The 16,753-nt window shown below is 42.0% G+C and overlaps 1 protein-coding gene across 14 annotated transcripts in view; it reads right to left on the minus strand.

The window, feature by feature from the left end:
* Positions 1-16,753, minus strand: part of nrxn2b (neurexin 2b) — a 794,249-nt gene that overhangs the window by 338,625 nt on the left and 438,871 nt on the right. For all 14 annotated transcript variants that reach the window (XM_037758116.1, XM_037758114.1, XM_037758111.1 and 11 more), the window contains one exon: positions 11,876-11,995. In XM_037758116.1, coding sequence (XP_037614044.1) covers positions 11,876-11,995 — 120 coding nt within the window. The remainder of the gene's footprint in view (positions 1-11,875; positions 11,996-16,753) is intronic.

Consider the following 16,753-nt stretch of genomic DNA (forward strand, 5'->3'; position numbering starts at 1 on the left):
GAAACGTGTGTGACCTTTGACCACCAAAATCAAATCAGTTCATCCTTGAGTCCAAGTGGACGTTTGTGCCAAATCTGAAGACATTCACTCCGGGCGTTCCTGAGATATCATGTTCACTAGAATGGACTGGACAGGCGTATGGACAAAGGCTGTCGCCGGCACAGGGGCATGATACTAGTACGTAATCCATAAAGTTTGTTGAAATGTTACTCTGAATGAACACATATTGAATGTCTTGGCTTAAATAGACCTGAAAGACCACAATTCATTTAACATCATAGAACTAATGTTTAAATTTATCATGCTTTAAATGCTTAAGCCCCCGTTACCAGGGACATGGGATTCCCTCCGCCTACAGGGAGCAGCGGAGGGAGAGTAATGGAACGGGAAGTTGTACAGGGAATAGAGGGCAGAGGAGTCGAAAGAAGAGGACGGGATGGAGAGGGAAGACAAGGTGAGGAGGAGGCTGTCAGCTCAACTTATCGACAGCTCAACCCCCCGCGGGGATGAATACAGGGAAGATGTATGTTCGTGCGCGTGCGTGCGCGTGTCAGTCCTGATGATCTAGCATGTCAACTTGAGTAAAGGTCTCTCTCCGTGCCGGTGCCCTGAGGAAACATTGACATTCTCTGCAGAGTTTCCTGTGTGTTTGTGGGCGTGTGTAGAGAGAGAGAGGGAGAGAATATGAGGGAGTTCGACTGACATAGCGGTACTTCCTCCCACCAAACCCTACAGTATGTGTGGACAGTACTATCCAATATGTAATGTATCCTGGGAGTGCAGTCATCCCTGAAGCACTGGCTATTATTTCAGGTGGTCAGCACTCCCAGTCTGCTTGTCCTGCAGCTGTCATTCATGCTAGCAAAGATGATGCATTCTTCTCCGGCATCACAATACCAGTACTGTGAGAACAAAAAGTCTTCACAGCCATTCCTATTGTACAATCCGGTACATGTTGTACCTATCTTACTTAGATATTCAATAAAGGGCTGTCAATTGATTAGAATAGGTAATCGCAAATTAATTTTTTATCTGTTCAAAATGTACTTTAAAGGGAGATTTGTCAAGTATTTAATAATATGATTCCTATATGCAAATATATGTATATATTTATTATTGGAAATCAATTAACAACACAACAAAAATTACACATATTGTCTAGAAACCTGGGCTGCACGGTGGTGCAGTGGTTAGCGCTGGCGCCTCACAGCTAGAGGGTCGCAGGTTCAAATCCGGCTTAGGGCCCTTCTGTGTGGAATTTGCATGTTCTCCCCGTGTAAGCGTGGGTTTTCTCCGGGTAGTCCGGTTTCCTTCCAAAGACATGCAGGTCAGGTTAATTGTTGACTCTAAATTGCCCGTAGATGTGAGTGTCTCTATGTGTCAGCCCTGCAATGGACTGGCGACCTGTCCAGGGTGTACCTCGCCTTCGCCCAATGTCGGCTGGGATCGGCTCCAGCCCCCCCGCAACCCCTAACGGGATAAGCGGTTGCAGATGGATGGATGGATGGTCCAGAAACCCTCACAGGTACTGCATTTAGCATAAACAAATATGCTCAAATCATAACATGGCAAACTGCAGCCCAACAGACAACAACAGCTGTCAGTGAACCCGTACCCATAAAACCCATAGGCCCTTTGAAAATGGTCATGAATGTTGGAACACAAGGTACGTTGTTTCTCCGTATTACAAGGAGATATACCTATTTAATTGAGTGTGCATTTACTGTAGTTCTTTATTTATTGAGTCCTTTATTTCCGCCATGGGAGGGCCATAACACGGAGTGAATTGACTTCAACAGTTGTAAAGGACTGAGTGCAGCTCACTAAGTGTTGTACTCCTTGCTTTTGCTAGCCTACTGTTAATGCTTAATAGGCTTGATAGGTTACAACAGACGTTGGTCATGCCTAGCCCCTCTTGTATGCTCTCTGCTTGATTACCGAAATGCATTCGCTCTCATCCTGAATGGCAACTCTACAGGTGATCATTTGCTTTGGCACATGGCTCGAAATGAAGAAGAAGAAAAGCAGAGAAAAGGACTACTGGTCTTCGGAGCAAAATAGCCTCGTGAAACCAGCATCGCCGAGAGCGTGATGCACTTGGTCGAGGCTTAACATCGATTGTCAGGCCGCTTGTTGTGATGAAGGTCACGCCGGCGTCAACATGGACTCAGTGCTCAACACAGCGTGGATCAGGACCGACTTAAGGGGAGGCTTTAGCCCTCTCCGATTCTCATCACCAGCTGGAATCACTCAGCACAGACTCAGGAGGAATGAGTAAGCGGAGCTGCAAACTTCTCAGAGAGAAATAAAATGAAAAATCCCCTCAAACCCCCTGATCCAATAAGGGAAATAAACTGTTTTCACCTGCAAAAGCCTTCTGGGAAAAAGACGTATGGAGGAAGGACCCCCAAGACACACGCTGAGTGACGGCGCCCTCATTTACATAATGAGGCAGACATGCATGAAGAAATGTAAAAATAAAAGATTACAGAAATAAATAAGTTGAGGGAAATAAATTAGGGTGAAATGCAAAGGGAAAATTATGTAGAAATAAATAAAAAATAAATGCATAAATACATAAATAAATACATACATGCAAAAATTAACATAAATTAAATAAAAAATAAATGCAAAAATAAATAAATCAATTTAAAAATGTATTTAAAAAAATACATAAGTAAATAAAATGGGAAATGAACCAATTAGTAGATAAATATGGGGATAAATACAAAGATAAATAAAAAAAGAAGCAAATTAAAATAGAAATAATTAATTAATTAATGGGTACATTTATGTATGTATTTATTTATCAAGTAATTTATTTATTTATTTATGATTTTTGCAGGTTCCGTCCTCCATAAAGACGAGCACGGTCGCCAAAGAAAGCCAACTCATGGAAGGTGTCAGACTAACATTTTTTTTTTTGGCTCATAATCTCTATAACTCTCCATTCTCATTTTTCGTTCATTGTTGCTATGCACTCCTCCCACCTCTTCCATGGCTCCCATCTTCTCTCCGCGTCGTTTGCCAGCCGGCCCCAAAGAGCTGCTGTCCGAACCCTAGCAATTAACCGGCACCTCATTAGGCCAGAAACGCAGTGTGAATCCTGAATAATCACTTGGCTTGCTTTTTTTTTTTTTTTATACCCATAAACACACACACACACACACACACACACACACAGAGAGAGAGAGAGAGAGAGACGAGGACCCTCTCTACTTCTCAGTTATGGGCCGCTCCATAAATGAGATGAGGAGAGAGACCGGGGAGCGTTTTGCAGCTATCTTTCCATTTGCAGACACTGCGAGTGAAAGCAGAGAAATGAGAGGATGGATGGAAAGCGGTGAAAAGGACGAGAGCGCGAGTAAGGAATGAAATAGTGTCTGGGCGTGCAAAGGCAATTTTGGCTCCCCCAAAAGAGGGCAACGCTAAGCCCATTGGACTTTAGAAGTCACCATGTCAAGAGCTTGAAGGGGATTGGTGGAGGGTGGACGGCACATTCTGTGGCCTGCAGGGCGGCAGGTGAAAGTAATAGCTCGACATATGGCTTAGGTGGAAATCTGGCTTTTTAGCTGGTATTAATTTACATTTTCAATCAGCGTGCCGATATTCAAGATTCGCAGCACAGTGGAGAGCAGACGAGGTGAAGATACCTCACCCATTGTGATATTATTAGTGAGCGTTTACATTATCTGTTTAGCTTTGAGCTTTAAAGTCCCTCAATGAGCATTGTGTTCCTCAGGTGAGACATCTGCCTGTTTGTTTGTTTGGGTAAAAATACCAAAAGAAAAACCCTCTTTTGGTCTCCATGCGTTTTTATTTTGTGTCGAACCAGGGCACATTTTCCACTCCTTGCTTGGTTTTTAATTAAAGACCGGGTGAGCTTTTAAACCACAATGTGCATGAAGGGACAATTAATGGGCCTTTGTAATTGCTTTGAGACCACTCCAGCCACTTGCAAACATTATCAAAAGCCTTTCACTGTACGCTGGAACAAGAACAAGGGGAGGTGGGAGGGATATTTGTGCGGACGTGGGGAAGCGAGTCAAAACATAAAAGCGGGCGAAAAAAACAGGGGGGGAAAGCAATTATTCCTCGCAGGTGCTCAGATCACACGTCTCATATTAGTCAATTCCTTTGTCGGCGCTTTGTAAATAGCAGCATCACACATCTGACTAGTGTCAATATTCTGGAACTGATTGAATTCAGTGGAGCAAATGCACTCTCAAATACCATACACACCTTCTGCAATCAGACATGACTCGGATAGATGTACTTCGTGTGTGAATGGGTGTGTGATGTTTTTTGTGAATGCTACCGCGGTGTTAGCATGACACAGAGGGAAGTCACAGGCAGGCGCTAAAAGGCTTTCAGACATCTCTTATTTCATCCTTTTCTAGTTGTTCTTCTTACTTGCTCTGATCCATGCTCAAATGGGATGGATATGTTCATCTATTACATGAGCTTTACATTTTTGTTGTTATGATACATGCATTTACAGTTGCTCCAAAAACATCTCAATAAGATATGTCAGATAACATGTCATAAAGTTTCCAAATAATAGGTATATTTTCCAGTAATATGGGGCAAAAATGTACCTTTTGATCCAACATAAACCTCCAAATAAATGGGGAAGATTTCTTGTAATATGAGGCAAAAAACTTACCTTTTGATCCAACATAAAGTTTCCAAATAAAAGGTATATTTTCTAGTAACATGGGCAAAAATGTACCTTTTAATCCAACATAAAGTTTCCAAATAAATGTATAATTTCTAGTAATATGGGGCAAAAACATACCTTTTAATCCAACATAAAGTTTCCAAATAAAAGGTATAATTTCTAGTAATATGGGGCAAAAACATCCCTTTTGAGTTTACATAAAGTGTCTAAATAAAAGGTATATTTTCTAGTAACATGGAGCAAAAACATACCTTTTGATCCAACATAAAGTTTCCAAATAAATGCATATTTTCTAGTAATATGGGCAAAAACATACCTTTTGATCCAACATAAACTTCCAAATAAATAGGTATAAAATATCATATCTGGCACTAATTTGTACCTATTAAGTATCTTCAACATGCCTGGTAGTTGCGCAACTGTTTGATGCTTTCATTGTTCCTTTTCAGTTGGAACGGTAATAGTGAAAAGAAACCGAGATGAGGGATTGGGAGAGGAGGCAGATTGAAATCAGCAGTGTTTGCAAACACACTGGAACTCTGCACTTAATTAGTATGCCTGACAGCACCATGCACCACCGGCAGCTGGATTCATTGTACACATGCACGTGCTGCGCTAACGCCCAGCGACCAATTGCACAGACACAGCCTGCTCCTCCCAGCATCTACGCCTCCGTGTCCCTCTCTCCGTCTTGTTTTCTCTCCGTCGCTCTCTCACTCACATAAACAGAGGATGAGAGAGCAAAGAGAGAGAGAGAGAGAGAGAGAGAGAGAAACAAAGCCATCGCGCCGCACGCACTTACACAGCATCTCTGTCTGAGTTGGTTCCAGATGAATAAGGCAGAATACCAAGTGGCCCACTTATACGCTACGCAGAGACAAATAGACCAGTCAATCACCGCGGGCTGCTGCTGAATAACAAATGCTCTCACTGGTGTGTGTGTGTGTGTGTGTGTGTGTGTGTGTGTGTGTGTACGAGGGGGTATAAGACAGCTTTTTTTTCTATTTGTTGTGCCTAAAATGAATCGGTGTGCATGAACACGGCGGTACAGTATGTGCAACAACCTCTTGTTTCAATTGCAAGTGTTTACCGGTGTAACAGCACCACATGTTTCTACTGGTAATGAGAGCAGAAACAAAAGAGGCGGTTTCAGAAAAAGGGATTCATTTGATACTAAAAACTGCTGGAGAATACTTGTTTGTTATATGAAGGTCAGCAGACTGTGTGTTGAAAGGAGGGATGCCGAATTTCATTTGTATCTGCTGCTTCCTCCGAGCCGTGCTTCGTGTATTAGCCTCCCCGGGGGTGCAGCGCGGTAGGCCTGTCAGAGCAAACTGACCGGCACAAGGGGTCAACCGAAGAGGTGCAAACAATATTGTTCGACAAAATGGGAGCTTCTCCGCTGGGATCGGAGCCTCTGAATTAGTTCAGATGCACAAACACATCCCCGCACAGCGCAAGTCTAAACCGCCGCTCAGCCGACATGGCCACATAGAAACTTGACAAATTTATTCAGCGAGAGTGAGCGGTGGGCCGCTTCCCTTTATCCGCGGGTAAAAGGGAACAGTGTTAACCCTGAGCTATGGTGATCACTTCCAATATAAACTTTCTGCCAATCAGACTGCCGGGCTTTCTCAATGGTGTCTTTTCTTATCTGCCATGTCAGGTGGAGGCTCATAAATAAGCAATGCCGGTAAAAAAAAGAAGACAGCAGTCCAGTATGATACAGGGATCGGGGGGGAAAGGAAGTTGGAGGGAGGCCTGCATGGGTGCTCTCAAAATACCTTCCTGGACCAGGGGATTTAGGAGGTAAGTAAATAAACAGTTCAACGTAATCTTGTACTGCAATATGAATATAAATATTTTGTGATGCATTTCCATCGTTCTCTTTTGTTCAACTGCGAAAAAAAAAAAAAAATGCTTCGATTTACAAGAAACGACTTCAGTGAGCAGACCCGTTCTTGACTGTTAGTGGACGCCCCGGAGGCGAACCTATTTCAAAATGAATAAAACAACAATACTGCTAACACAAACATCTGCATTTTTGATGAGACAGGGGAGGGGAAGAACATGGAAGCGCGCTTTAAACAACGCCTGGAAGAAATCCACATCCGTGAAGCCCTGAGCGTTGCCTCGTCAACGCCACCAACCAGAGCGGGTAACCCCGGGGTAATCCTGTTTTAGTAGCAGCTTCTCGACGTGTCACATTTTATTCTGTCCCCTGCCCTCGCCCTCTGGGCTCTGCAATGTGTGACTGTTCAGAGGGAACAACGAAGTGCACAACAATGAGGTTGGACATGACGGAAAAATTCATGCATTCTCAGATTGCAACGAGCTACAAGATGAAGTGAGTTTGATTATTAAAAAGCTTTTTATTCTTGGCAGAGTCGAGAGGATTCTGTAACAGCATTTAGAAAATCATGTGACACTAAAACTCCATTGAAACCAGAGCTAATGAAAAGCTTTAGTTAGCAGCTACTTAAGGTCAACTGACTCATCCTCTATTGAGTTATCCAGATATGGGATTCAATAACTTCTATTAAAAGAAATCCAATGTGAAAAGAAAACTAGTACTTCTCATTCCAGGTTTGATAAAGTGTTTTCTGTAGCTGCGGTCGGTTAACCTTCACCACATCACGAGCAGTAAACATGACTGGCTGATGTCCAACAGGTAATAAAAAGACAGAGTACTTCAGTTTATCTGAGATAAACATCAATGTTGAAAAATACTGCATGATTGAACCCTTTCTCTGTCTGTGTAATATATACTCCATTCATCCGTGAATCTGCATTCATAAATGATAACTGCAGTGTCAATAATTCTGACAACCTTTTCGAGCCAGAGGGAAATAAATGACGGAGGAAAATAGACTAACACTGTTTCTCTGTTGAGCCAACACATTCTCACTCCGCCTGGTCAGTGCCCCTCGGCATCGGAGATCGACACACGGGTTACCCCTCTTGCGTTGTTGTTGGACGGACTGGGGACGGCGTGTCAATATACGCTTGTTACATGGATAGTGTCCTTTCAAAATAAACTTTTCCGTTTTCACAGGAAATTAGGTTTAGGCAACACAACCACTTTGTTAGGGTTAGGTCGTGGTTGACTTCACTGACTAACGACTCACATGACTAGTTTCTCACATGACTGACAATACTAAACAGCTCACGTGACTCACAGGACTGACGATACTAACGACTCACGTGACTGAAGATACTAACGACTCACGTGATTGAAGATACTAACGACTCACGTGACTGAAGATACGAAAGACTCACGTGACTCACGGGACTGACGATACCAACGACTCACGGGATTGAAGATACTAACGACTCACGTTATTGAAGATACTAACGACTCACGTGACTGAAGATACTAACAACTCACGTGATTGAAGATACTAACGACTCACGTGACTCTGGGACTGACGATACTAACAACTCGCGTGACTAACAATTCATAGGAGTGATGATACTAATCGACTCACGTGACTGACGATAATAATGACTCACGGGACTGACGGTACTAAACAACTCACGGGACTGACCAAACGGCGCTATTAGACAAGTAGGGCGTGAGAACAGGTTGATTGAACAATTTACCAAGTGAAACTCAACTCTTAGTGTGTCATTAGGGCTGTATGTAACTGTAGTTCTGTTTCATGTGTTACAGCATTTATTTAACAGGCAAATTGCTGCTTTAATAGTAGACAGTGTGGTCCACACATACACCAACTGGGTCCATCTATGCTTTGTCTATCATAGCCACCGAGGAAGGCCGTCCACAAACAGCGGTGTGAGCAATGCTGGATGAATAATTATGCTCATTCTCCGCAGAGAACGAAAAGCAGTGACAATCACTCTATTCAAGTCATTCATTCTTCTTTGAAAGAAAAATCAAAATCATCTCTGTCGAAAGGGAAGTGTGTGCATGTGAGAGACAGTATATACACGTGGGCAACCAGTGTGTATTTTAAAGTACATGCACACTGTATTTCTCACAGTATGGCTGCTGAGTGAGAGATAAAGAGCGTGGCTCTTTGTGATTCATGGTACTGGCCCTATTTCTGTCCCTTCTTTTGATGACATGCATCCATACCCTTTGTAAAGCTACAAAGAGATGCAACCCATACACCCGTTTATCCCTGTCTCATTCTCATTATGCATGCAGACACAGAAAGGTAGGATGCAGGCTATTTGATTTATGTGGTTACAGGAAGAAAGTCTACAAGGAATTAAACCATTTCAAAGCTGTCCATTTCAGATATGTAGCAGACAAAGCGAGGGCACATGGCAGGGATCAGCGGGAAACTGTTTTACTCTGGAGTAAAGAGAGAGCGCAACCCTGACGACAGGGCCGCGACTTCACACCGCGAGTCGCTTCTGAAACAAAAAAGAGATGATGCAAGATCCTCCACACCTGGAGCATCAGTTTCATACCTGACGTGATAAGACCTACCTTAGATTTCAGAGGATCAGAAGGTTGGCGTGTTCGGTGAAATATTGAGCCGGTGATTGCCCAAGTCCAGAAAAAGGCTCAAGGATACAAAGCTGCTTGTGCAGCGAGAAGAGCGCAAAGAGAAGAAAGAAGACAATGATGAGAAGGAGCCAAAAGTTCAACTCGGGGCAGGCTCTCAAGTTTAAGAGGTGAAAAGTGTTTTTTTCGAAAAGTTTCAAGCTGGCAGAAATGAAGACTGAAGGGCAGGTCTGAAGATGTGCAGCTGCTGTGAGGAAGGAAAGCAGCAACAGAAACCAGCTATAGCAATGCATGCACAATGAAAGAGGCTGACAGACTGTTGTATAACACATTGGTAAAATATATATACTGCGTGGACACATTTAATGGTAAGTGTTGGGGAGTTACATTTTGAATGCACTTTTGACAGCAGTTTGCCCCTGCAGTCTTATTTTGAAATTGGCCACATTGAAAAGGGAAATCAGTGTTCCACAAATGTGCCGTCGGTGAGTTAGAGGAGGTGTTGGCTGTTCTCTCAGATATTGTGAATGTGTTATACCGTAGTACGGCAATCCCTCAACAAGAAAACACTGCGATAAGACAAAGAGTGGAGGGGAGTGGACGTTAAACAGCAGCCGATGAACCCATAATACTAGTACTGCATGTACTGAAAAGAGAAGAAAAATCTCTTATGGAAGCCCTGAGAGGCACGTGAGAAAAAAATAAAATTGTAATCCATTTTTTTAAGTTTGATCTATATTGTTTTCTTAAGAACAGGTGAAAAACAGTTTCGAGACAGGATAATCTTTTTTTCATCTGTGAAAACAGGTGAACAAAAATAAAGTTGAAGGTGATTTTTTTAGGAAGTTTGTTGTTGTAATACTTACTTTGGCCACAAGAGGCTGAAGTGCACCACTACCCCATGTTCTAAATAAGACTAAACACATTGACGTTTTCTTCCAGGTGAGTTTAAATTTAAATAACTTGCTGACACACAATATATGTATCTTGTGTTTAGAGAGCATGTAGAAATTAAAAAAACAAAAAAAAAAAATATGCTGTCAAAAAAAAACCTTTTTTTTTCACATTTCACAAATGGAAAAAAAAGGTAACTTAGACGAAGATCCTGGCAAAACTTTTTTTTTTTTCACCTGTTCTTAAGTCATAAACGCAAGAGAGAAAACAATTTAGATCAGACTTTTTTTAATTTTTTAATCACTTGCTTCTTTGGGCTTCCGTATAATCTCATATGTGTGAGTTTGACCTAATTTAATCAGACAGCTAGTCGCTCTACTTAAATGTTTTGTGTGCAGTTATACAATATCTTTGCTCAGGCTGCTGGTGAGGTCCTTCCCTCCACTCTACACACACTCTCACCAAACAGACACACATCCCCTAGGTCTCTCCACAGAACACATGTTGCTCTGCTCCCTGGTGCCGCACAGTTCCACCTGTCATCTTTGAAGCCGGCACAGTAAAACCGCGAAACGCTCCCCACAGGCAACGACGACTCGAATGCAGGAATCAGCACCCCTCTTCCTCTCCTCTCTTCATCATTTGCTCTCCTCGAGGGATCTCGCTGCTTATCTCGGCGTGGCTGTCATGCCGACAGAGCGGTTATTATTATCGCCTTCCCCTCGCTCGAGTCTTCCAAGAGCCAAAGGAGCACCTTGCTAATCATCCCCCTTACTGTCACGCCCGATCATATTCTGTCGAGCTAACATGGCAACCAACATGACAACAATCAAAGATAAACTCCATCACAAATGAAACATAGGGTGGTTTAAAAAAAAAAAAAAAAAAAAAAAAAAAAAAAAAGTTGGTGAGGGTGATACAGCTTAACTCAGCACCCAGCACTTAATAAGCAAACGGAGACTTATGCAAACAAGTCTATTAGCCTGTCACCCTGCCTCTGCCCCTGTTTAAATCAAGCCTGTGAGGAGTGCTGAATGCTAATTGCACATAAGCTCTGTTACCAAAACCGAGCTCTGCTGCAAAACATATCCATCTTAACAAATATTTCACCATCATATTGCAGTGCGGCGCAGTTTCACCTCTTAACACTTGAAGATGAAGTCAATGCAGCTACTTCACACCTAAGACAAATATACTGTATACAATGTAGCCTCGCTGTGAGCACTCAGTAAAAAGCATTAGCCACAATCATATTACAATAACTGTCAAACTCAAGAGAAGAGCCACTTGAAACCAATAAAATAAACAGCAGATATCCGATAAATCTATGTGGCCCTCTCTCTCCATACTCCTCCTTCCTCGCTGCCAGCCACCCAGCAGGTGACCACATGGCAGGGACACAGGACTTGAATCGCCGCTTCTCCTCGCAGCGTGTGTTGGCGTCGCCTCGGAAGAGCCCGGGAGCAGATCTCCCGGTGAACTCTGAATTGCACAATCTGAGGTGTTACTATGAATAACGTGCGAGTAATAGGACGTCAGTAAGAGGAGTGAATGTGGAGTGTAGGGCTGTCTGTGTGGCCCTGATGTAATGGGGCCTTATTGACTTATATTTTGACTTTAATATGACGCTTGTTGGCAGTAATATTTTAACAAGTTTTCCTCAAACCTTTGAAGAAGCAATAGCGGCCTCTCAGTGCCACTTACAGCAGAATTGCAACGTTACCTGTGCAGCTATCCAGCTACCAATATTCCTACCAGCACCACTCATTCCAGCCATACAAACATACTCAAACCAGTCGCTAAAAAATAAACGTTTCACTTACGATCGTTGCAGAATGAACCTCCATAGGACGTCATGGTGCAGTCGCAGGTGAAGCCCTCCCACTGCTGGAGACACACCCCCTGATGGTAGCAAGACTCCTCCGTACAGGTGGTACTGGGTCCTGAGGGCAGAACCAACACACAGCTCAGTGATTTCAATCCAAAAATAGACGTGGAGCATCACACATGATGCACAGGGACGTACAAATGAGGCGTGTGTTGTGGTATTTAGAGCATTTTCAGCTCTGCTGGCGGTCTACTTCTCTCGTCAATGAGAGCTGGAGATACTTTTTAAAGCTCTGTTTAGAAATATACATTCAAGCACCCGCTGGGTTTTCTACTAGCAGTACTGGGAATCCCACTGAGAATCAACACCTTCAGCAGCTCACTGTGGTGGTGTAGAGTGGTCGGTGAAACGTGTTGAGCATTAGCGACATAGATATTGAACCTAGGAGTTAATGAGCCACCTATACGGCTAAGAAAATAAAACATGGATTTACATTCGTCAGGCGTTGAGACTCCTATAGAGTGATCCAGGGGTGACATGTTTTTGTAGGCCAACCAGGCCTTGCCCTGGTTCCCTCGACAAAAAGCCAATGGGATTTTTCCATTGGCTTTTGGATTATTGCAGGAAATAAACTCTGTGGCAAACAAACGTTTTTTCTTCAGCAAGATAATCTCCACAAATGAACACCACTTTTATGATTTTTGAAGTGTGAATGCTATCGCCAGAAGTCGGTCGCATGAGCGTGAGTGTACACAACGACTGACTTTTAGACGAGGGAACCGGAAGTGCTAAAATGCTAACTCATTTCCGGGTTGTAGGACTCATTCCTGTAGCACTCTATGAGATTTCTCATGCTGCTCCACAGGGCCAGCTCCCGCCCTTTTGGTGCCCTAGGCATAATTTGGATTTGGACCCCCCAGAACCCTGACTTTATCCCCATAAACCGCAACACACATCAGACATCACAGAGGTTTGAGGACAAAAAATATAATTTTTATTATCATAAATAACTGTATCATGACTTATAACTTATTTATTATAATATAAATAAACAATTAGTCCCTGATATTGTTGGCTTAAAAGTGTTTAGTCAGTTTCACTACAGCGAGAGTGACAGGTTTGAAAAGTATTTCTTTCTTTCTTTCTTTACTTTTTCATTTGTTACCTCAATACGGAAAATGAGGAAGGGCGCCTTTTTTATTTTTTTTTTATTTTTTTGCCTTAAGCCGGCTCTGCTGCTCCATTTCCGCTGGATGTGCAAGTTGGAAATATATAAGCTTCATAAAGACTCTCTTAATGCAAGATTCAGGTAAACTTTTGAATACATTTATGCACAAAACATCTGTTTATTTTGTCCCCCATCACTTACATTGGAAGTGCATTAGGAAGGGATCTCTTAACGGCCCGTATGCACAGGGGGGGATGATAGCAGCAAGCAAAACCTGCTTCAATATTCATATGGACACCTGACTACTATTTTAAGACTGACTTGAGCAAATTGTGAACCTTCCCTTTAACTCTACGTTGTTAAAGCACCGTTATCACTGGTGTGAAAGCCTAAAATAAAACCTCATATTTTTAATAGCGGTGTTAAAATACCCAATGACTGCAACAAAATACAGTAGCTGCTCATCCACAGACTAAAGTGATTTGATTTGTGTTGCTTAGAAATGTATTCAGATTCAATTTGACATTAATTCAAGGTTGAAACCTGGTGTGTAATTGCCAGACTCGGGGCACATTTGCATTGGAAATTAGTAGTGGTAGTGGTGGTGGAGTCAGTTCCTGTTTAGCATCTCCATAATATCTGTGTGTGATGTGTGTGTGTGTGTGTTTTGGTGGATGCTGTCTCCTGTTGTTCTCTCCCACCGTCATGAATAGTGCAAGACATTTAAATTGTCAATTACAAACTCCACCGTTGTAATTTCTCTGGGGAATTCCAGCCACTTATTCATGAAAACTCATATTTCCACTTTTTAGATTGTACATACTACTGACCCAACAGGCATCATGCACTGCCATGATATGGGAAATGATTCACCAAGTGTTTGTTGCTTCTAGTCTGAATTAGCTAATACAACTGATGGAAATGAACACAGACAAGATCTTCATTAGTTTTCCTCCCAACAAAACTTGATTTCAAATAATTGTTTTCAGAAGTAGATGGAGGAAAAAGCTGAATGATAGATGTAAGATTAGGATGCAGATCAAGTCTTGAAGTCTTAAGAATAAGTATGTGTGGTGGCTGTCGTGTTGGTGGTTGCCGGGGATTCTCATTAAAATCTCAATTAAACACATTTCCAAAGAAGCATGGTTCAGTGCAAGACTAATTTGTTTCTGCATAGATAAACAGACATCTCACTGTGCCATTTACAAATGGCCCAATTAAGAGCAACCCCCCCGTCAACACCCGCGTTAAAATAAAGAATACATATATCAACGATCTCTGTAGGCTTTTACTTCCTGCTCCAAAAAGGTCCACTTGAATTCAATATCATCTCCGTTCTATCAGCTTGTTCTGTTAGTAGTTCCTAACCACACTAATTGCCCCATTAATTACTGGCTTATAAAAAGGTCCCTTGAGGAGCTAATTAAGCATATTGTCATAATTAATAACCGAGTCTTGTAATCACTTCCTCACTCCTCCTTCAACTATTGATCGGCCAAACACTACCTTCGTATGGCTGCCTGAGAACCTGTTATTAGGTGCCTTGGGTTTGTCGGAGCATAAAACTCCATCTGTTGTGTTTGCTCCAAATGTTCAGGGGAATCCGGCTCGATATAGGAGCCAATAAGCCTAACGTCACTGGAACAACCCCAAAGTGAACACACACATCTCCACTCCCTCGCTGCTGTCACCTGCATCTACAACTAACAGCTGGGTTACTACTGAAACATCTGCTCACATATGAGCAGTGTTGAGAAGACCGGAGTGCTCAACTGTGGATCTGGGTGAGCTCTCGGTTCATGATGGAATAAATGTTCCAAGGAGGCTAACGTTTTATTTACTGGTGTTCAAAGTTTTTATCTTTTATTATTTAAGTTCTCACTCTTAATTCGTGAAATACTGACGCTTGGTCAGTAGCCCCACGCTTCAAACTATGACGCCTATTTAACCAACTAGTGTCAGTTTTTGGACGTCTTTTCAAAATAAACTTCCATGTTCACAGGAAACATACAGTTTCCACTTGTTACATGCAGGGTGTCTTTTCAAAACAAACTTCTATGTTCACAGGAAACACAGTTTCCACTCGTTACATGTATATTGACTTTTCAAAATAAACTTCCGTGTTCACAGGAAACACAGTTTCCACTCGTTACATGCATAGTGTCTTTTCAAAATAAACGTCCATGTTCACATGGAATGTAGATTTTCCGCTCATTACATGCATACATTGTCCTTTCAAAATAAACTTCCATGTTCATAGGAAACGTAGAGTTTCCATTCATTACATGCATACATTGTATTTTCAAAATAAACTATCATGTTCACAGGAAATGTACAGTTTTCACTCATTACATATATACCTGTCTTGTCTTTTCAAAATAAACTTCCAACACAGGTTTACTTAGTTTTTAGGTTTACTTGGTTAGGTTTAAGGTTTGGGTTGAAATAAGTGTTTTTGTTAGTTGCTCTGACCATCTAATAATGACGTGGATGGTATCAGACTGTGAGGGGCACTGATTAAGCGGCGGTATTTGACGAGCTGGGAGTGAGAACGGGTTGTAAAAAGATATTTAAACTCTGCTACTGTTGCTTCTACTTCTACAAATATTCATGTTTCTACAAACTAATGCCAATATGGCTTATTTATCACACGTTTTGTCCTTGTTTACTTGTTCCTCCCCTCTCGAGCTACAGTGACTCAGCAACACTGTTCATGTACCTGCATCTCAACTCAGTCTCAGTCTCCTTTCCTTCTCCCTGTCTGGTTCTCTGTTGTTGTGATCCGCTGAGTCAGCAGAGAGCAACGAGAACAAGCTCAGTGTTGTGCTCTTTGTTTGGCCTTAGGTCATCTGAGAGTGGACCAGCAGCCACCTCTGACCGCTCTGCATCCCCGGTCCACAAACTAACAGTGACCTCCGAACCAAGTCGGTCAGGACTTTGGCAGTGATCCATACCCTGGACAACACGGCATTTTGGGAAAATGATCTTATGTTTATGGTAGAGTTGTCAATTTATTAAAATACCTAATCACCATTAATCACATTGTCCATAGTTAATCATGATTAATTGCAAATTATCGCGTTTTTTTATCTGTTCAAAATGTACCTTAAAGGGAGATTTGTCAAGTATTTAATACTCTTATCAACATGGGAGTGGACAAATATGCTGCTTTATGCAAATATATGTATATATTTATTATTGGAAATCAATTAACGACACAAAACAATGACAAATATTGTCCAGAAACCCTCACAGGTACTGCATTTAGCATAAAACAACATGCTCAAATCATAACATGGCAAACTGCAGCCCAACAGGCAACAACAGCTGTCAGTGTGTCAGTGTGCTGACTTGACTATGACTTGCCCCAAACTGCATGTGATTATCATAAAGTGGGCATGTCTGTAAAGGGGAGACTCATGGGTACCCATAGAACCCATTTACATTCACATATCTTGAGGTCAGAGGTCAAGGGACCCCTTTGAAAATGGCCATGCCAGTTATTCCTCGCCAAAATTTGGATTCCTTATGTTTTCTAGGTTCATATGATGTAGAGTAGGGAGCCCGCTACAAACTCTGAAAGCTCGATTGCATTAATGTGTTAAAGAAGTCAGAGGCATTTAAACGAATTAGCGTTAACGTGTTATTATTGCTTTAACTTTGACAGACTTACTTTATGGTTATGTTTATTTCATTTAAAAAGGG

This window comes from Sebastes umbrosus, chromosome 22, assembly GCF_015220745.1.
Source record: "Sebastes umbrosus isolate fSebUmb1 chromosome 22, fSebUmb1.pri, whole genome shotgun sequence".
In the NCBI taxonomy this organism is placed as follows: Eukaryota; Metazoa; Chordata; class Actinopteri; order Perciformes; family Sebastidae; genus Sebastes; species Sebastes umbrosus.